The sequence below is a fragment of the Martes martes genome, assembly GCF_963455335.1.
Source record: "Martes martes genome assembly, chromosome: 8".
NCBI lineage: Eukaryota > Metazoa > Chordata > Mammalia > Carnivora > Mustelidae > Martes > Martes martes.
In genome coordinates this window covers 117,287,504-117,306,467 of record NC_137895.1, presented here as the reverse complement: position 1 = coordinate 117,306,467, position 18,964 = coordinate 117,287,504, and the positions used below count along the sequence as shown (strand labels likewise).

Sequence of the window (18,964 nt, the reverse complement as noted above, 5' to 3'; positions counted from 1 at the left end):
ATTTGGTGTTTTGTTTATTTGCTTGTTTAGGTTCCACCTATGAGAGCATTTGTCTTTCTCTGACTTAGTCACTTAGCATAATGCCCTCAGGGTCCATCCGTGTTGTCATGAATGGCAAGATTTCCTCCTTTCTTACAGCTGAGTAATACTCCACTGTATATATATATACACCGCATATTTTTTTTAAGATTTTTTTTATTTATTTGACAGAGAGCGAGATCACAAGTAGGCAGAGAGGCAGGCGGGGGGGGAGGGAGAAGCAGGCTCCCCACTGAGCAGAGAGCCCGATACGGGGCTCGATCCCCAGGACCCTGGGATCATGACCTGAGCTGAAGGCAGAGGCTTAACCCACTGAGCCACCCAGGAGCCCCACACACCACATATTCTTTCTTCGTTTATTCACCGGTGGACACTTAAGGTTGCTTTTGTGTCTTTTCTATTGTACAGAATGCTGCCTTGAAAATGGGGGTACATTTATGTTTTTGAATGCGTGTTCTCCTCTTCTTTGGATAAATACCCAGAGTTGGAATTGCTGGACCACGTGGTGGCTCCATTTTTAATGTTTTGAGGTACATTTATTTTTTTGAATGAGTGTTCTCCTCTTCTTTGGATAAATACCCAGAGTTGGAATTGCTGGACCACGTGGTGGCTCCATTTTTAATGTCTTGAGGACCCTTTTAATGTTTTGAGGACCTTAATGTTTTAATGTTACTGATTTCCACCGTGGCCGCCCTAATGGGCATTCCCACCATGCGAGGCTCCCCTCTTCTCCACACCTTCCTCAACACTTGTTATTTCTTGTGTTTTTGGTAATAGCCGTTCTAACACATGTGAGTTTGATAGCTCATTGTATTTTTGATTTGCATTTCCCTGATGATGCGTGATGCCAAGCATCTTCTCATGTGTCTGTTGGCCATCTCTCTGTCTTCTTTGGAGAAATGTCTGTTCAGATCCTCTGCCCATTTTGTAATAGGATTGTGTGAGGTTTTGCTATTGAGTCATCTGAGTTCTTTATATCTTTTGGATATTAACACTTTATCAGATACATAACTGGCAAGTATTATCTTCCATTTAGTAGCTTGCTTTCCGTTTTGTTGATGGTTCCCCTTGCTGTGCAGGAGTTTTTTGTTTTTTGTTTTTTTTTTTAAATTTTATTCATTTATTTGTCAGAGAGAGAGAGAGAGAGAGAGCAGAGGGAAAGGGAGAAGCAGGCTCCCTCCTGAGCAGGGAGCCCAAATGTGGGGCTAGATCCCACGACCCTGGGATCATGACCTGAGCTGAAGGCAGACGCTTAACCAACTAAGCCATCCAGGTGCCTGAGCATTTTATTATGATGTTGTCCCACTTGTTTATTTTTTGAAGCTGACGGATTTTTTAAATGAAGTCAGTCAGCTAAGATGCCTCCTATGTGCAAAGTTGGTAGATTCTAATGGGATTTGAGCCCTTTCTCCTTTTAAGGCAGTTAACACCTAAAGTTAGGAGTCCAAAGAATGAATAAGGACTTTTCATAGACCCGTCTCACATCCATGGCCACCAGCTTCGGCTTATATATGTGCAAAATGGCAAAACTTTGGACTGGTTTCCTTGGTTTTTAACTCTATTTTAACCTCTGTTGGAGAGCCTGTGAGCATGTAAAACTTTTCTTGGTGCTTTTTCTCAGAGCTGGGGACTGCCGAGTTATTCTTATAACTCAGATTCAAGAGACTATTTTGGCCCCATCCAAGCACGTGTGCTGTTTTGGTTAAGATCCCATAACTAGGGAAATCTGACTTGATGGTAGTTGGAGAGGTTGGCTTCTTCTGAGGAGGGAATAAGAGAATTTTCCCACAGGAGTTCATGCCAGCTTTGGACATGCTGATGGTTAGAGGATAATCCCTGTTGAACAGGAAGAGAAGATGGTATCTGTTGCATTGTTCCTGGAGAAGGCACTGATGAGAAAGGACTGTGATTGCTGGGCATGGAGATGAGGCCAGGATCTGCCCACATGCTTCCCTCCCCTTGATCTGCATGAAGTGGCTGCTAGGTGGGCAAAAAGAAGGTGGTTTCAGCGGGGGCTACAGAGTCATAGAAAAATACGAGGGCTAGACAGAACCTTCTGGGTCTTCTGGTCCAGACATTGGTGTCAGAACCAGCTCTTAGCTGTTGTGAGAGCCCGTTGGTACGTTTTTGGGAATTCCATGTGCCAGTGGTAAAAACATAAACATTATTAAAATGAAATTCTCTAAATTTACAGGTAAGTACCTTATATTAAAAACAAAGGTAATAAAAACTCAAAACCCATTACTCATGCCTGAAAAATTTCCTGATTATCTGACTCTACTATCATCCATGCCCCTGGGGTTATTTAAGGCTACCGTATGTGTAGGAGATGTGTTGTCAGGACACTAGCTTGAAATCAGACCCAGGGAAGCTATCTGGAGTGCAGCAAGACAAGTTTGGGTTGGAGTGGTGGCCAGCTGACATCGAAGGGAAGCCTCATTCTTCAAAAGATTTCCTTTGAGAGTGATGCCAGGGCTCCAGCAAATGCTACAAATGAAGGCTTCTTCCTTCCAGAAAGCCAGTGATTAAACATTTCAGCTGCACTCCCCTGGGCTCAGCCCACTCACTTTTGTACATGAGACGGGGCTGCAGAGATGAACAGACCCTTGTCCAAAGGCCTGCAGCCAAGACCCGAGGATGCCTGTCTGGGTGCTCTCCCTTACACTGCCGGCAGTGTGCGTAGTGAAAGGGTCAAAGGTGAGGAGTCAGGTTTAGCTGTGAATGTTCAGCTCCCAGATTCCTCTGTCACGAGGGAAAACACTATGGGGACCAGGTAATAAATGAGTAACACAGAAATCCTGTGGAGAAAGAAGCTTCACAGAAATCAGAAGCAGTTGCCAGAGGAGGGCTAGCCTGCTCCTGGCTGCTCTGTAAGGGGGACAAGGTGGTGGAGCCCGGATGCTGAAATCTGTCCCCAGTGTGTGGTGATGAAACGATTGAATGGAAGAATGATTAAAGCATGGAACACTTATCACCCACCGCCTGGTGTTAGGTTACGAATGTGTTTGCTAATTTATTTTCTATCTCCTCCATAAGAATGTAAGCTCCATGTGGGCAGGGACCTTGTCTTATGTGTCGCTGTACACCCAGCTCCCAGCATGGTGCCTGGCACAGAAAGGGGCTCCATAAATATTTTTGAAGGAACGAATGAACGAATGGGTCCCGCCAGCTCTTAGCATTGTATAGCTCCATCCCCGGGGGACATTTTGCCCAGGGGACGGTGCCTGGTGGCGCCTGGCCCAGGGGGCTTGTTCGTTTGCTGTGTGTCAGGCTGTCAGACTCTCAGTGACCATCGTTTGTCTTTCTTCGTAGATGACGGAGGGCCGTCGATGTCAAGTACATCTTCTTGATGACAGGAAGCTGGAACTGCTAGTACAGGTAACTGATTTTGGCCAACGTTCTAAGTTTCTTCCGAGGCTGATGTGGTTCGGACTTCAATTCAGCCAGTGGGTGGGGAGAGGATAGAAGTGGTTTTTAAATGGGTATCTGGTAGAATCTAGGAGAGAAGGGCGGCACACCGTGGTATTTTTGTGCTTGTGAGTGCTATTTTTGTTCATTCTGTTTCTTTGTACACCACGCCTAAGGCATTCAAGGCCAGATGTATATCTAACCTATTGTTGCAAAGCTCTAGAAAAGGAAATTCTGCAGCTGCCATCAGCAATTTCTACTTGCAGGAGTTAACTGGAATATAATGTAAATGACTCTTGCGGCAACTGTAACTGATATACGTCTTCCCTACTCAGAGACAGCTGGAAAACCGTTTGCTGTTTCCAAGTGAATCCTTCATAGGTGTGGGAAAGGAGAGGCAATCTCCTGGCTCTGGCTCCCTTCCAGGAGCAATGTAACCCCTATCCCAGGTGTCCACAATGAATCACTCTTGAATACCTATGTCTCTGTGGACACTCAGGAGATCCGTCAGTCAATCTACAAACTTTGCATCCACCCATCGGAGTCAGAGAAATCAGAGCAGTATTAGAATCACAGACCCTGGCCTTGTTTAACTTGGTCTCAAAAGAAATCATCATTATACCTAGAGCTCCAAAGAATCACAAAGTTGCCCAACTTGATTTAAAGACCTTAATTCCAAATCTGTTGTTTGACTCCAAGTTTTAGAACTATATTTGCTTGAAATTCTCAAACGTCTATCAAATTCTTAGAGCAGTGCCCCTCATTATCTAGAACATTTTGCCAAACAATATGTAATTCATCACTAGGTTGAAATAACACCTTCATGCTCATTCATTGCAGGGGGTGGGGGTGGGAATGATACTTCCACGATGGGAAAATTTGCATAGAAATACTCTAATGTCACATTCCCTTGTACATACTGCTTGGATTTGAAAATATTTGAATTACTAATAAAGGAGTTAATACTTTCAATTAGCTTTAAATTATAAAGACAATGTAGGAAACAAAGTAGGAAAAAGCTCATAATCACAGCCCACTCATTTACCTACTAGTCTCATTTCAGCACATTTCTTTCCAGCATTTTTCAGGTTCCTATTTCTTATGTGGTTGTAATCATAATGTGTGTAATTCTATTTTATTTTTCCATCTAACATTGTCTTTCATTGGCATTTCCCAAGTTACTGTAAGTTCATCTTTGTTAATATCAGCATAAATTACAAAAATGGACATACCATTATTATCTAATGGTTCACTCATTTGGGCACTTTTAAGGCTTTTTTTGTTTGTTTAATAGTTTTTCCGCTCTTACCAGTAAACACTGTCATTAATTTACCCACGAGTACAGAAGTCTTCAATGTTTTGGATTATGCTCTTATTAGGCTTGATTCCAAGACTTACAGTCTTATTAAAAGTCAAACTTGTGGTTTGGATTTGGGGGGTGAGGTGAGGCAGGAGACAACTGTAAAGTGAGTGAGATCTCATCTGCAAAATCACTGACAAAGCACTTGGAGCTTTCAGTTGTTAAGAATCAGCGTAAAGAGTTTATAGGAGAGAGGTCCAGTGTTTTTTAGATGCTTTTAAAAAATATATATATATCAACACTTAGAGGCTTAGAAAGCAGCCACTCTCTGAAACAGGAAATGGAACTTCAAGTGGCGGTGAAGTTATGGTCTGTCAGCCAACCTTCCCCAGAAGGAGGTGAACCAGGGCATTGGAAGTGAACTTGAATTGCAGAAAAGGTATTTAGTTACTACTGTATGTGCCTTTGGAAGGCTCATCCTCAGCCTGTCACAATCCAGAAGATATTGAATTAGGACAAGCAAGAGAAGACCTATTCTGCCCACCCCCTTCAGAATACACGTCATGCGTTACTCCCTCTTTCTAGAACTCTGCTTCCTGCGCCGGTATCCCTGTGCCTGTGGCTGGTTTCTGCTAAGCCTCCATTTCACAGCCTAGAAGACACTCTTCCCCCTATGTTCTCCCTCCCTGCGCGCTCTCCCCCACAGGCCCCCTTCACCCTTCACAGCGCTATCACAGCTCAGTGTCATAGCTCACTGTCCCTGCCTCTTTAGTCTGTTGTCCCAGAGCCGCCAACGGTTTGAGGGCAGGGTCTGCATCATGATCCCCATGTATCCCCAGCACCCAGCCCAATGCCTGGCACAAATGTCACTAAACAAATCCTTGTGGAATGAAAGAATAGGCTAATCCTAAAATGCCTTGGTATTATTTCCCCAAAGGACTTTTTGTCGTAGAACCAATTGCTTGGCAGGGGATTTTGTTTAGCACAAAAACACTATAGATAAAAAAAAAAAAGGGGGGGGGAACACTTCTGAAGTCCTTTGGGCATGATTACAAAGCAGACTTCAGCAAAACATAGAGGAGCAAGGTTAAAACTATTGGACAAACACCAAGTTAAACATGACTTTTCTTTCTCCTCTACAAAGTTCCCTTGTCCTGGATTATGTTCTTTCGACAAAACCCTTTCTAAAGGGAATCCCTCTCCTCGGGTTCATTTGGACCCATGCTAGGTTTTTCATAGAACAAAGCATTTGGATCCCATACTTCTCTTTTTGATACCGTAAATCTACAGAGTGACAACCTGGCAGATTCATTTACTCTTGAGTCACCAAAGTACAGTAGGTGCGGACGGTTTTGCTGGTGTTGCCATGAAGCACAATTTCAGAGTATTTGTAACAAGACGGAGATGAAGAAACGCCCTTCTCAGTCTTGCGATCTGGAGATGCAGAGTTGGGGCGGGGTAGGTGTGGACCTGACAAGGTTTGGAAGATGGAGAGGCAGGTTGGGAGGAAGTGTTTCTCTCTCACACAGGGGCAAGCGGGTTTACTCAAGGGTGGCTATAATTTGAAATAGTGGCAGAGGTGGGACAACGAGTTTTTCAGCCACCGTTAGGGTAAGAGCTGCATCGAAGGCTACACATCATGAAACTCTGACAGCCTGAAAGAGGAACAAGACGGCCTGGAGTCAGCAGCTAACAAGGATTCCCTCCCACCAGAAGGATTCTGGTGACCAGACACCCGCACAGACCATTTTCTCCTGTGTAGACCTGGTCCCTGTGACTATAGCATTTCCCTTTTTCAGGTTAGAGAGCAAAATGGCCATAATCCCAACATTTAATGCTTACAAAGCCCTTTGAGATGACTGAGCAGAATCTGTGCTTCCAAATCCCTGACTGCCCTGAGTAAATCCCACGTCGCCCCAGCAGGGGAAAGGGCAAAGGTCAAGCATGCACATATTGGGATTGCATATTTGAAAAGTTCATCTCAAAATCCACAGCCAGGTCCCCAGTACCCACAGCATTACCACGTGACTCCATAGTCCTTAAATTCCACTTAAGGACAGCAGGAACGATGATGTGAGCTTTCCACAACAAAACCAAGCCTCCATCATCCTCTGTCACCAGTGTGTGACAGGGTCCAGGCACATCACCCTCCCATCCAGCCTGGAGATGGTATCATTTGCCCTGTTGCCCAAAATTGTTTCAACTAATTTGAAATGTACTCGAAAAAGCCTGCATCAGAATGACTGTCTGCCATTGTGCATGTCTCTCTGTCAGCCACTTCCTGATGCTTCTGTAGCCAGCTAAGAGGGTGTCATGCATGTTTTGTAGTAAAATCCTCAAGTCTTAGCTTCATATGGCTATTCCTTTAAAATTAGTTTCTCCATTTTCCCCCCTGCATATTTAGGTGAGCATTTTGAAAGCCAAGAAAGGAAAATGTGCGTTAGCCTTAGTGAGAACAATTTAAATAAGACTAGAAAGAATTTCTGGACAGTGAGGGTCAGTAGTTGGAGTCCTGGAAGTCGTTAATAAGGAAGGAAGATCCCAGGCTCTTTCTCTTGAATTTCTTAAAAATAGAATAGATTTTCACTTGGTTGGAATGGCTGAGGTGTGGCTCTTCCTTATTAGGTTCTCTTGAGGCTTATGACATTACGTGGCCTCCTTTCTCACAGGAAGACATGCCAGGACAAGGAAAACAGACGTGGGCCTTCTCACTTCAGGGCTTTGCCCAAACCCCATCGATGAGTAGATGTTATGCTCTGTTGGCAGGAATTCTTCCCTCTGATGATAGAGCTTTACAAATTGGAATTCTCTCCAGCCCCACGGCTGCCTCAACGATCCCCACTTTATGTTTTGTTGGGAAGCTGCCCCGTGATGTCACTAACATCCTTGGATCGTCGGGTCTGACCCAGTCTTTCAGTGGCCATTGGCAGCCCTTTGACCACCATCCACTTCTGTGAAAATAGAGGGACAGAGTGTCCTGTGATTCTGAGAAGTGGCTCAAACCTCAGCTTTTTTCCAGGAGAATGAGAAATCATAGCTGGGTTATTGTTGTACATGACACGGTGTGCCTAATTCTGAGAAAGCCAGTGGGACAGAAACATTAGGAAGGATCTAAAGCTGGACTCTGTCATGCAATGGGAGGTTTGAAATGTGGGCAGTCCACACGGACCCAAAGTGTAAAATACACACCCAGTTCTGAAGGTTTCCTATGAAAACAAAAAGTAAAACATCTTCTTAAGGATTTTTATATTGATGATTCCATGTTGAAAATGAAATATTCGGGGGGCATAGTAATTAGGTTAAAGAAAATATGTCTGTGAAATTAGTCACATCTTGTTTAATAGGACTACTTCATATGGGGTTCATGTTTGTGGCTGACATTTTATTTCTGTTGGACAGCTATCTGTAAAGGGTAGAGAGAAGATAATTTAACAAGAGAAAAGATTGTGGACACAGTCAGGTTACCCAGATTAATGCTGGATGTCCTCCACAAGAATGATCACATTTTATAGTTCCTTATAGAATGTCGCTGGGGCTTATTTATCTAATTTTTATGTTGACTGTGTAAAGTCCGTGATAATTCAGATGAGGAAACAGAAATTCAGGAAGGTCAGATAACCCGCTTGAGGTCACATAGTAGTAGTAGTAGTCTATGCAGCTTGAACACAGAGTATGTCCTGACCTCCTTGCACTGCACTATAGTAAATGTATATAATAAAGACCCGGGACATGGGAGATTTCCTGTAACGTGGCCGCTGTGCTGACCCCCAGCACCAGCCTCGGAAACGACTGGAATTAGAGGCTCTGACCCCCATCTCAAGTCTGAAACCAAAGATGGGCTTACCCAGGTCATTTCATGTCTTAGAGCTGAGCTGCTCATCTGTCTGGTGAAGATCTGAGCATGGACACACGTGCTGACGGATTTCCACATCACGTGTCCGCCTCCAGGCACCAGGTGTGGAAGAAACAAGCCACAGCAGATAGAACCTCCTGATCATTTCCCTGTCTGATAACCGTGCTGGTGATACTCCCGCTTAGAGGTTCAGTAAGTTGCTATGGTCCCTGAGTCAAGCAGCATGGAGAGCAAAGTGAATATTCTGGCCTATAATGGGCTAAAAAAAAAAAAACAACTATAAAAAATCTGTGTTACTAGAATAAATGAGCAGACTGGGGTTCTCTGTGTGTGTGCACACCCCCACATACACGCTCACCCTCCCTCCATCCTCAGCTGCTTCTGTGGATAAGGATGTTCTTCTATTAAAAAAAAAAAAAAAGAAGAAGGGACTGTTTTCTACCAAGTAAACCAGGAATTCCCCCAAAGCATGTGTGGCCAAGAAAAAAGAAAAAAAAAACCAAAACAAAACACAGAGCTGATCCTGTGTCTGCTCAACTGGGAAGGGTGGTCTTCTCGGCTTGCTGGCCTGCCTGCTGAAGCGTGAGCCGGGTCTGCCATCTGCTCCTGTCTGGTCTGACTTCACCAGGAGGTGCGGGGTCAGCCATGTGCGGGGAGCCATGTGCAGGGGCTGGAAACAGACTGAGGGCCTCGGTGGGAGGAACCTTCTGTCCGGGACCTCCCAGTCCACAGGCTGCCTCATGAAACAAGAGCCTCATGAAATGGGCAGCACTGCTTTGGGCTGACCTCAAACTTCACCACGATGGCCGTCATCATTTCTCCGGCTCCTCTTTGCAAAGCTGGGTCCTGCCCCAAATGAGCCAGACAGATGTCTTTCCGAGCCCTGGGGGTGGCTGGTCGTATTTAACATTTTAAAGGCACGTGACGAAGCAAATCAATGTTAAGGTATAGATGAGAGGCAGGTAACACAAGGCTAGCTCTGCATGTAATCTGGCGTTCATTTAGTGGCATGGCGGAATGAGAAATAATCCAGAATGCATAGCCTTGGGTGACACAAGCAGCTAGGGAGTCTCCCTCTTGGCAAGGAGGGAGGGACCTGTAAATCTCCCTTTGCACCAGCGAGGGCTGTGACTGAGAAATTGGTGAGCTGTGCTCTGGTTGAGAACAAAAGAGACTTTCAGTCTCCCTGTGGGGCAGTGATGGAGGGAGGAGTGTCAGGATCTAGCAGATTGATGCAATCATCCAGGGACTCCCCGCCCCCCCCCCCCAACACAGAAGTGCTCACAGCTCCTGGACCAGACAGCTCATCTGGGCTCGGGATAAGGGGAAGAGGCTGTCTGGGGCGATGGTTGGGGGGTGGAGGGGTTGTCCAGGATCTGGTTGCTGAGCAACAACCCCTTCTCTGTTCCCCTCCCCCACCCAACGCTCCCTCTGAACCCCACCCCCACCCCCATTCTCCCTGGATGCTAATTTTAACCAGTTTGAAAATGTATTAGCTGGAACCATTTGAAATGGCCGATTGGGAGCCAACTTTGTCCTACAGAAGGGACAAATTCATATGGTTCACACACCACATGGGATGGAGAATGAGGGAGACGGTGCAGCTCCTGGCCTTCTAGGAACAACCCTCCAGAAACTTGATGTTATGTTTTCGCTTTGATGTCACTGCTGAGTTATTATTTTTTTGTTCTTTGATCCCTTTACTAAATCATTTCCACATATTCTCCGTAGTAGCCCAGTAGGAGTGTTGGCAGATGAGGACTCTCGGGAGATGGCTGCAAACCAGGGGCTCCTAGTTTTTCATCTCTCTGTTCAAGGGGGATAAGAAAGGTGGAGCAGGGAGTAAAGGGATTAAAACAGATTAAACACACAAGTGCAGTTCCGCAAAATGGGAGTAGCTGTGTTTCTAGAGGACAGACACATATACATGCACACACCCCTAAGAAGAGTATGGCTCTGTAGAGAAAAGGGGCCATCTGGAAGGAATGGCGTCACAGGAATCTGGGAATTAGCAAATCTGGGTGTTTTTTGTTTTTTATCCATAACTCACAGATTGGTGTTTGGCTCATTGCTCAATTCAGATCCTTGCTCATTTGGTAAATCTCCATTCATCTACCGGTGGGCGCTGCAGACCTAAGAGAACCTCCCTTTGGGGCAAGAGGTTCTGTCTAGAGGGGAGAAATTACTCAGGCCGTAAGACTTTTTACAAATCCAGGGGTGGGGTGGTTCCTCTTCCTGCAGTGGGCTGTGCGTTCTCTTTCCCTCCCTCCTCTGGTTGGGACAGCCACCTCCTGGGTACAGCTGTGCCAGCAGCACCCTGTCCTCCCTTTTAAGGAGAGCAGATCTGTTCATTCTCGAAGCCCTGCCGCTCCTTGTCCCACCCCTCCTGAAGATGGAAGGAAAGAGGCAAACAGCTCTCCTGAGAAACACAGAGCTGTCAAGCAGCCAGGGGTGGCGGAGCAAGGAATCGAAAAGTCAGGGGAAATCTCAGCTGCTGTGTGTTTTTCTCTGGCTCTTCCACCCCGGTGGGCCTGCCCCGGAGCCCTTCACGCTCTCTGCTTTCCTGTTCCGTCACTAAGCCCAGCATAGAACTAATGATTTTGCCGTCCAAGCGACACGGAAGATTTCCAAATCTCGCCCAAGCCCCAGTCACGCACCTCAGCTGCCTGCGGGGTATGTGTAAGTGACCACCTAGGTGGCCGCTCACGCTCCACACCCCCACCTTCATCAAGCCCACATCATGCTCTCCTTGCACCTTCTTTGAACGGGAGCCCCCCACTCCGCCAAGGCAACCAGGCTCCTATTTTGACTCCATCCCTATCCTGATGTGTGGTCAAGTCTCTTTCTTTCTCCAGTTCCCATGACCCTTAGATAGATAGTCACCACCACCTGGCTTTGACATTGTCACCGCTGTTTGCTTGGAATCCTACAGCAGCCTCCTCACTGACCTCTGTAATTCCACGCTTTGTCCATTCCAGTTGGACCTGCACGACACAGCCAGATTATTCTTCCGAAAGGACTCCTTTGTGATATGTCTCTGATCAGTAGTTCATTTGGTTTGGACTCCTCTCTTGGACTCTCACGGACCTCCGTAATCTGACTGGTCCTTCTTACAAGAGCAGTATATTGAAGACATGAAGAGTGTAATGGTGTCCCTCACTGTCACCTCTCTGGGTGTGCCCTAGGGGGCCCTGTTCGCCTGCCTCAGCCGGCAGAACTGGCGTCCTGCATTTTATAACTGCAGGGACTTATATCCATGGTCCTAGACAGAAGCAACCCCATGACCCCACAGCAGTCCTTGCAACCAGTGGTTCTCCAACTTCTCTAACGTGTAGAATCCTCTGTCCGGTACATGTAAGTGGAGGAGGTCGGAATCCCACCTGCCGCGCACCACCTCTTTGAACGATTCCCCGGAGGCGTCTCAGTACACCCCTTGGGGCTTGGAACTCATTGTTCTAGATAGAGAGCAGGTGACAAAAAATATAAGTATGCCTTGCTTTATGCAAATACATGCATTCCTGAACAGTTAAGTGTAAATCACATTTTAATTACATAAGCCATCTTTTAAATGCCACGAGAAACTTTAGCGTAAGTGATTAATCATCACATTAGCTAGTTGAGCACTTCTTTCTGTTCTAAGTGCTTCCTGGATGCTAAATCATCAGCTGATAACCACCTCCACAACTCTAGAAGGTGGGTAACTGTCACTGTTCCCATTTTGCAGATGAAGAAATTTAGGCACAGAGATGTTAAATAACTTATTCAAAGTGGCCCAGCTGGGGAAGAATAGAGACCTGATTCCAAGTCAGGCCGTGTAACTCAGGCCATGTGAGTAAGAGGCGCGCTGAGAGCACAAGCTTTGGAGCCAGGCAGCCTGGCTTTGAAACTGGACCAAAAATCAAAATTGGCCAAAGCCATGGGGTTCTTAACTCCAAATCTTATTAGCTCCGTCACCTTGGCCAATTATCCAACCTCTTTGACCTTTGGTTTCTTTATCTGTAACCCAGGAAGGATAAGGCCTCCAGTCTTCCTGCTGTGATTTGATCTGTAAATTGACACTACTGGCATCCTAGAGTTGTGATAAGGATTCATAGATTCGAACATGGGAAGTGCTCAGCAGACTTCTTGGCACCTCATAGGCACTGCCTTAGCCTGGCATCAGGTGTCCAGGCTAGACCACTTAGTAGCTATGATAATCTGGACAAGCCAGGTGCCTTTGCTATGTCATCTGTAGAATGGAATCATAAACTACCTCTGACTTTTGGGGGAAATGCTGCCTAATTTCCCGGGCTATCACTCCTAGTAATTTGGTTACATTATGACTCTGTGCAAGGCTTTGTGACATATTTGTGGATTTCATGTAAGTTCATGTGACTGTGATGGGTTGATTCTCAAATGTCTTCACTTACTGGGCTTCACCTTCTGGGCTTCCCTACACACCATCCCCTAATGTTTTCATAAACACTGGCTAACAATGCTAATCCTTCCAAAGTCATCCTTAAGACAAGGTCATGTGAGGACAGGCAGGATGTATACGGATGTGCGTTCATGCAGAATACCGAAAACCATCTAGATCAGTGATTTCGGTTTTGACCTCCAAGTATGTCAAAGCATGTTAATCACTTAACATATTTGGAGATAAAATAGGAAAAAAAAATATTTTTGACGGGTGCAGCCCAGTATCTGGTGACTGACCCCAGCCTTACTGCTTCGTGTTAAAGTGACGCTGGCACACAATTATATACAGAGGGATCGTATTGGCTGTGATAATGTGGGAAGGTAGGACTGAAGGCAGATTCTTTCCCTGTGCACAAATTAGTGATTGGTTTCCCAGCCTATTACTCATGAACTCAACTGCTCTCAAGTTCATGTACGAAGTCTTGTTTCCCATTAGGGGTTGGATCCTTCACAAAGGTTGTGGCCTGCTAGCCAGATTTTGCAGTGCACAACAGGGTGGACGATTTGGGGCATTTAGATGTGTTCAGTGCAACTCTGTGAGACTCAGAAGAACACGGGCCTCCCCAAGCCTGCTGGATCCTAGCAGCCTTTGATGAAATGCAGGAGAACCTCATGGCTCCCAGAAGGCCTGGCTGCCAGTTCAAAACCAGTCCAAATTTTATTCTTTAGGGGAAGAAGATTTTAACATCCCATGCAGAGCCCTTTTGAGGGAGGCAATAGATCCAGACAACGATCCTTACATTTTACCTTGTTGACAGAGCCTAGGATATATTACAACATCAAAGTGGGCCATATGTCGGCATTATCAAAATCCTTTGTCAGCCTTTACGTTAGCCTTCCTTCCTTGCTTATAATAGGGCTTGTGATTTATAAAATAACAGAAGGTATCACTACATTCCTGCACAGGTCTGAATGAACTGCTCTTATCCTGCAGATGATCTCCATTCTCTGCATCATTTTACCACATTTTACCTGGCAAGAGCCAGAGAGGTATGGGGAAACCACCGCCTTCTCACCCGTCTTTTGGGGGATTAATTATATATATATATACACACACACACACACACACACACACACACACACATACACACACACTAGTGAATACTGTGGTAGCAGGATGCCTTCAACATTCATTTGGCTGTCTCAAACACATGCGTACACATCCCCACACAACACGTGAATCTTGGCGAGGAACTCTGCCCTGGAGTCCTGGGTTCAACAGCAGTGTCCTCACCAAATTGTACTCAGAACCATGAAGAGAAATACTAATTTTTCCCTTCAGCTTCACTCTGTTTGAGCACGGTGAAATCAAAACACAGTCAATTCTAAAGAAAATCTGCGGGCTCCTTGATGTGTGTCCTTCCCAGCCACAGGTAGCCCGGTCACGGGGTTGGCTCCAGCCACAGCTTGACACAGCAATGTTGGAAAGGAGGAAGGGGAGTTGCTCCTCTCATTAACTCTTTTTCTCATGGGGGAACAAAAAAACCTTTCCAGATGGTCTTCCCTGTCCCTCCTGTCCCTGCTCTACCCCAGACCATAGCTGGGTCATTTTGTCCTGTCTGGACCAGTCCCTGACAAGGGAAGTAGGATTCATGTGATTGGCTAACTCAGTGATTCTCACAGTGTGGTCCTGGATGGGCAGTATCAGCATTAGTCAAGAACATGCTAGAAATGCAACTTCTCAGGCTCCACCCCGAACAGAGCCAGAATGTGACCCAATAGAGTCAGCCTCTGGAGCTTGTATGTTTTCCCAGCAAACTATATATTCAAACGGTAGTATTGAGGCTCACCATTATGGACTTTTCCTCCGTGGCTCACAGCTAGGGCCACTGTGATTCCCAGACTGGCCTTTAAGAGACCAGAAAAATTAAAGATAAAGGAAAAGTAGGACTAGAAATTTTGTTTTATGCCGAGTAAGGGTAGTAAAAAATATTGCAGATTGCTTTTATCTTCATCTGTATAATAAAAAAGAGAAACATATCAAAAGAATAGGAAAACAATAAAAAACAGTCTTTAAATAGGATACATTTAAATGTATAAAATTTACATATATTAATCTTATTTTTCTGTTGTACCACTAATGGACAAATGTACTGGGGCTTAGGAGCTGTTGATGTGATAAAGCTCACGCTTAGGCTAAAATCAGATCCAAGTTTGAATCCCGGCTCTCTTTTCCCACCCAGACAGTATGTGGCCTTGGGAAATATTTACCTTGATGAACCTCAGCTTTCTTGTGGCTAAAATGGGAATTCTATTAACTATCTTGCCGGACTATGATGAGAAGTACAGATAACAGAGCCAAGTACCCTAGTCATGGGTATCCAGTAAATGGTAACTGCTGTCACCAAAAAGTTTATCAATGTTAAACAGATGAACAAATGCATGAAGAGCTATCAAATGAAAACTTCTCCTTTCTTCAATTTGTGGCTTCCATCCTCATTTATTTGTGACAGAAGGAACAACTAAACTATTTTTCAGTGAATCCAAATATATGAACTAGGTGATACTCAGAAAAAGAGAAAGGGGAACATAAGAATAGGACAAAAACTCCCCAGTGATTATTCTTGGGATAATCATTTTATTTCCTAAAGCTCAGGCAGTCTTGGGGTTGGTTATTCCTTGGCCTCCCAACACCTCCGTCTTCACATGTTCAGCTGTGTAATAATAGCCAATATGTAACTGACAAAGCCTTTGGTTGCCGAATTACCAGCTGACACAGTGCCCTGTGCTGAGGGAGCGGGTGAGAGTGGATGGGTGCTGGGTGGCATCGTGGTTCTGGCACTAAGCACGGGGACTCAGTGCAGACTGTACACGTTCCCAGGCAGATGACCCTCCCTCCAGAAGCCAGTTGCAAGTTCAAGGATCCCCATGCCCCCTGCACTTCTGACCAACTGGACGTAACCCTGGGAGTTCTCATGACCCCCACTTTGATAATTCACTAGAATGACTCATAAAACTCAGGAAAGCATGATATTTATGATTATACAGTTTTATCATAAAGAATATAAACCCAGACCCATCAGTGAAGAGACACAAGGGGTAAAGTCTGGAAGGACCCCAAATGCAGAACTTCTGTGCCCTCTCCCAAGAGAGGCATCACCCTCCTGGTGCATCAATGTGTTCACTAACCAGGAAGCTCCACCAAGCCTCATTGCACAGAGATTTTATTAGGGTTTCACTATATAGGCTTTTTTTTTTAATAAAATGACATATAACATTGTATAAGTCTAAGGTATACAAGATGTTGATTTGGTACATTTACATGTTGTAATAAGTCTGTCTGGCTTATCTCACTTAGCATAATGCCCTCAAGATCCACCCACATTTGTTGCAAATGGCAGGATTTACTTCATCTTCACAACTGAATGGTATTCCAGTGTGTGTGTGTGTGTGTGTGTGTGTATGTACACGCCACATCTTCCTTACCCATTTTTCCATCAACCAACACTCAGGCTGTTTTCATATCTTAGCTGTTGTGAATACTGCTGCCATGAACATGGGAGCACAGATATTTCCTTAATACTGTGTTTTCATTTCCTTTGGATGTGTACTCAGAAATGGGATTGCTGGATCAGATGGCAGTTCAGTTTTTAATTTTTTGAGGCACCTCCATTCTGCTTTCCATAGTGGCTTTACATTCCACCAACAGTTGGAATCATTGGCCGTGTGATTGGACCGAGTCTCCAGAGATCGTAGGTTGGGCTGATGGCACACCACTCAGAGCCCCAGCCCGATAATCACGTGATGGGGGGTGACCAACCCCACTCTGAGTCATCTCATTACAATGAAGTCAGGTGTGCTTTGTGAATATCCAAGATACTCCCTTACTAGAGAAATTCCAAGGATATAGAGACTACCTTCCAGGAATTGGGGATAAAAACGAATCAAATCCTTTTTTATACAATAATAGTTAATGAGGCAGGCATCCAAAATCTGAAAGCATGTTCTGAGACTGTTGAAACAAGACCAGAGTTAATGAATGAAGTCTCTGCTGCCCCCAAGCATGAACTTGGATCTCAGACCACTTTTTAACTGTGGGACCCTATTGGTTGCTGAGGCCACCATTGTGAAATACCCACAGACTAGGTGGTTTTAACAACAGGAATTTATTTCTTCACAGCTCTGAAGACAGGGTTGGTTTCCCCTGAGGTCTCCTTGGCCTGCAGATGGCCATCTCTCTGTTTCCACCCATGGCCTTTTCTTTGTGTGAGAGCATCCTTGGCATCCTTCCTCTTCTTAGTAGGACCCTGATCCTACTGCATTAAGGCCCCACCCTTATGATCACATGTAACCCTAATTAACCTTTTAAAAGACAGTCACATTGAGAGTGAGTACTTGAACCTAAGAATTTGGGAGACACAATTTAGTTCGTAACAGTGATTTTGACCTCTTTAAGCCCGGAATCGAAATCTTTTTTTTTTTTTTTTTTTGGTTTTCGATTAGGAAAGTAAGTAAAAGAAAATGAAAGTAGATAATGATTCTTTCTTTGAAGGACAGTTGTGAGGCATAAAAGTGATAGGGTGTGCAGAGCTGCCCACCACAGCCATCCTGAGGGAATGCAACAAGCTTCCTGCCATCACCTGTGTGGGGACACCCTGGTGTGCTGCCTGGGATGAGACCCTGGCTTCTCACCTGGGAAGTGAATGTTTCATGAGGCCGGTTCTGTGTTGCTGGCTCCGAAGGCCACTCTCCTTCTGGGTGTTTACCAGACGGAGTCAGAGCTGGCTCAGCACTTGCCAGCTAGGGCCCAAGTCATTGCTCTGGTGGTGGTGTCCACTACTTCCTCATCTCGGTCACCGTAACACATGGGTGACTGCACCTCCCTCCCCTGGTGAGCCAGGAAACTGTTTGCCAGGGGCTGTGATGGCCTGGGTTTGAGGAGCATTGAGCCAGCTGTCTTTGACATAGCAATCTGGAAAAGCATCCCATCTGAATCTTAAACCCTCTTGTCCTATGAACTTAAAGGAGAAAGAAAAGAGAAGAATGTTAATTGTGTCCAAAGCCAAATTATCTAGGACCTCACTGAAAACCTTAGAACTGGACAACTGTATCTCTAGACTCAGATTTATCTCAGTGGCATTTTGGGGCAAGAAGCCTATTGGCTGAGATGACCACTGAGGAGGGTCATTTGAAAAGTATTTCCTCAGAAATACAATTCTCTTAGTCTTCTGTGTAGATAGATAACTAAATACGCAGTGACCTCCTCAAAATGTCTTGAGAAGTGGTTCTTCCAGTTGGGTCCTAAAGTTATGTTAATCATTGTGTTTATCTGTTTCATCAGTGGAAGGCTTTATTCAATGTCATGGTCATGGTCATGGTCCGTGTTTTGGTATCATAAGGAAAATCGGCACTGTCTCCATCTCCCGGGAGCTTGCAGAGTAAAGAATCTAATGCCAGTATGGTCAGATACATAGAAAACAATTCGGAGAAGAAACAACAGGACTCACCAAGAAGCACAGCGCAAAGAGATAAGCTTACGAAAGCAGACCGCCATGGTGCCTGGGAGTTCAGAGACGTTTCCCGTGATGTTCTGAAGAGCGGGATGAGCAGAGGAGAGGTTACGATTTCTGGTGGCCTGGAGCCTGCTTTCCTCTTCATCCTCTTCAGAGGTGCTCTCTGGGTGGGTTACCAAAGAGACAAGAGACAAATTCGTGACTGCTCTGCTGTGGTCAGAACAGGAAGCAGAATGGAGAGTGAGGAAGTAGACAGGAGGTGCCCTGTGGGTCTGTGTCACCAGTCATGTCGGTTGTCGGAGCACCTAGCAGAGAGTGGGATGGGGATTGGAAGGGAAGGAGGCAGGAAGTCACGATCGCACCACACTCTCACGTTTCTTACCGGTGGATGTGGGGTTAGGCGGTCAAGAGTGGGAGCATAGCTGATGTGAAAAAAGCAGAAGCTACCCATTT

The 18,964-nt window shown here is 45.4% G+C and overlaps 1 protein-coding gene across 2 annotated transcripts in view; it reads left to right on the top strand.

Annotated features, from left to right (window-relative positions):
• The window catches only part of FRMD4A (FERM domain containing 4A), a 465,015-nt gene that overhangs the window by 272,179 nt on the left and 173,872 nt on the right, over positions 1-18,964 (top strand). For both annotated transcript variants that reach the window (XM_080810510.1, XM_080810511.1), the window contains exon 2: positions 3,352-3,417. In XM_080810510.1, the coding sequence (XP_080666636.1) occupies positions 3,352-3,417 (66 nt within the window). The remainder of the gene's footprint in view (positions 1-3,351; positions 3,418-18,964) is intronic.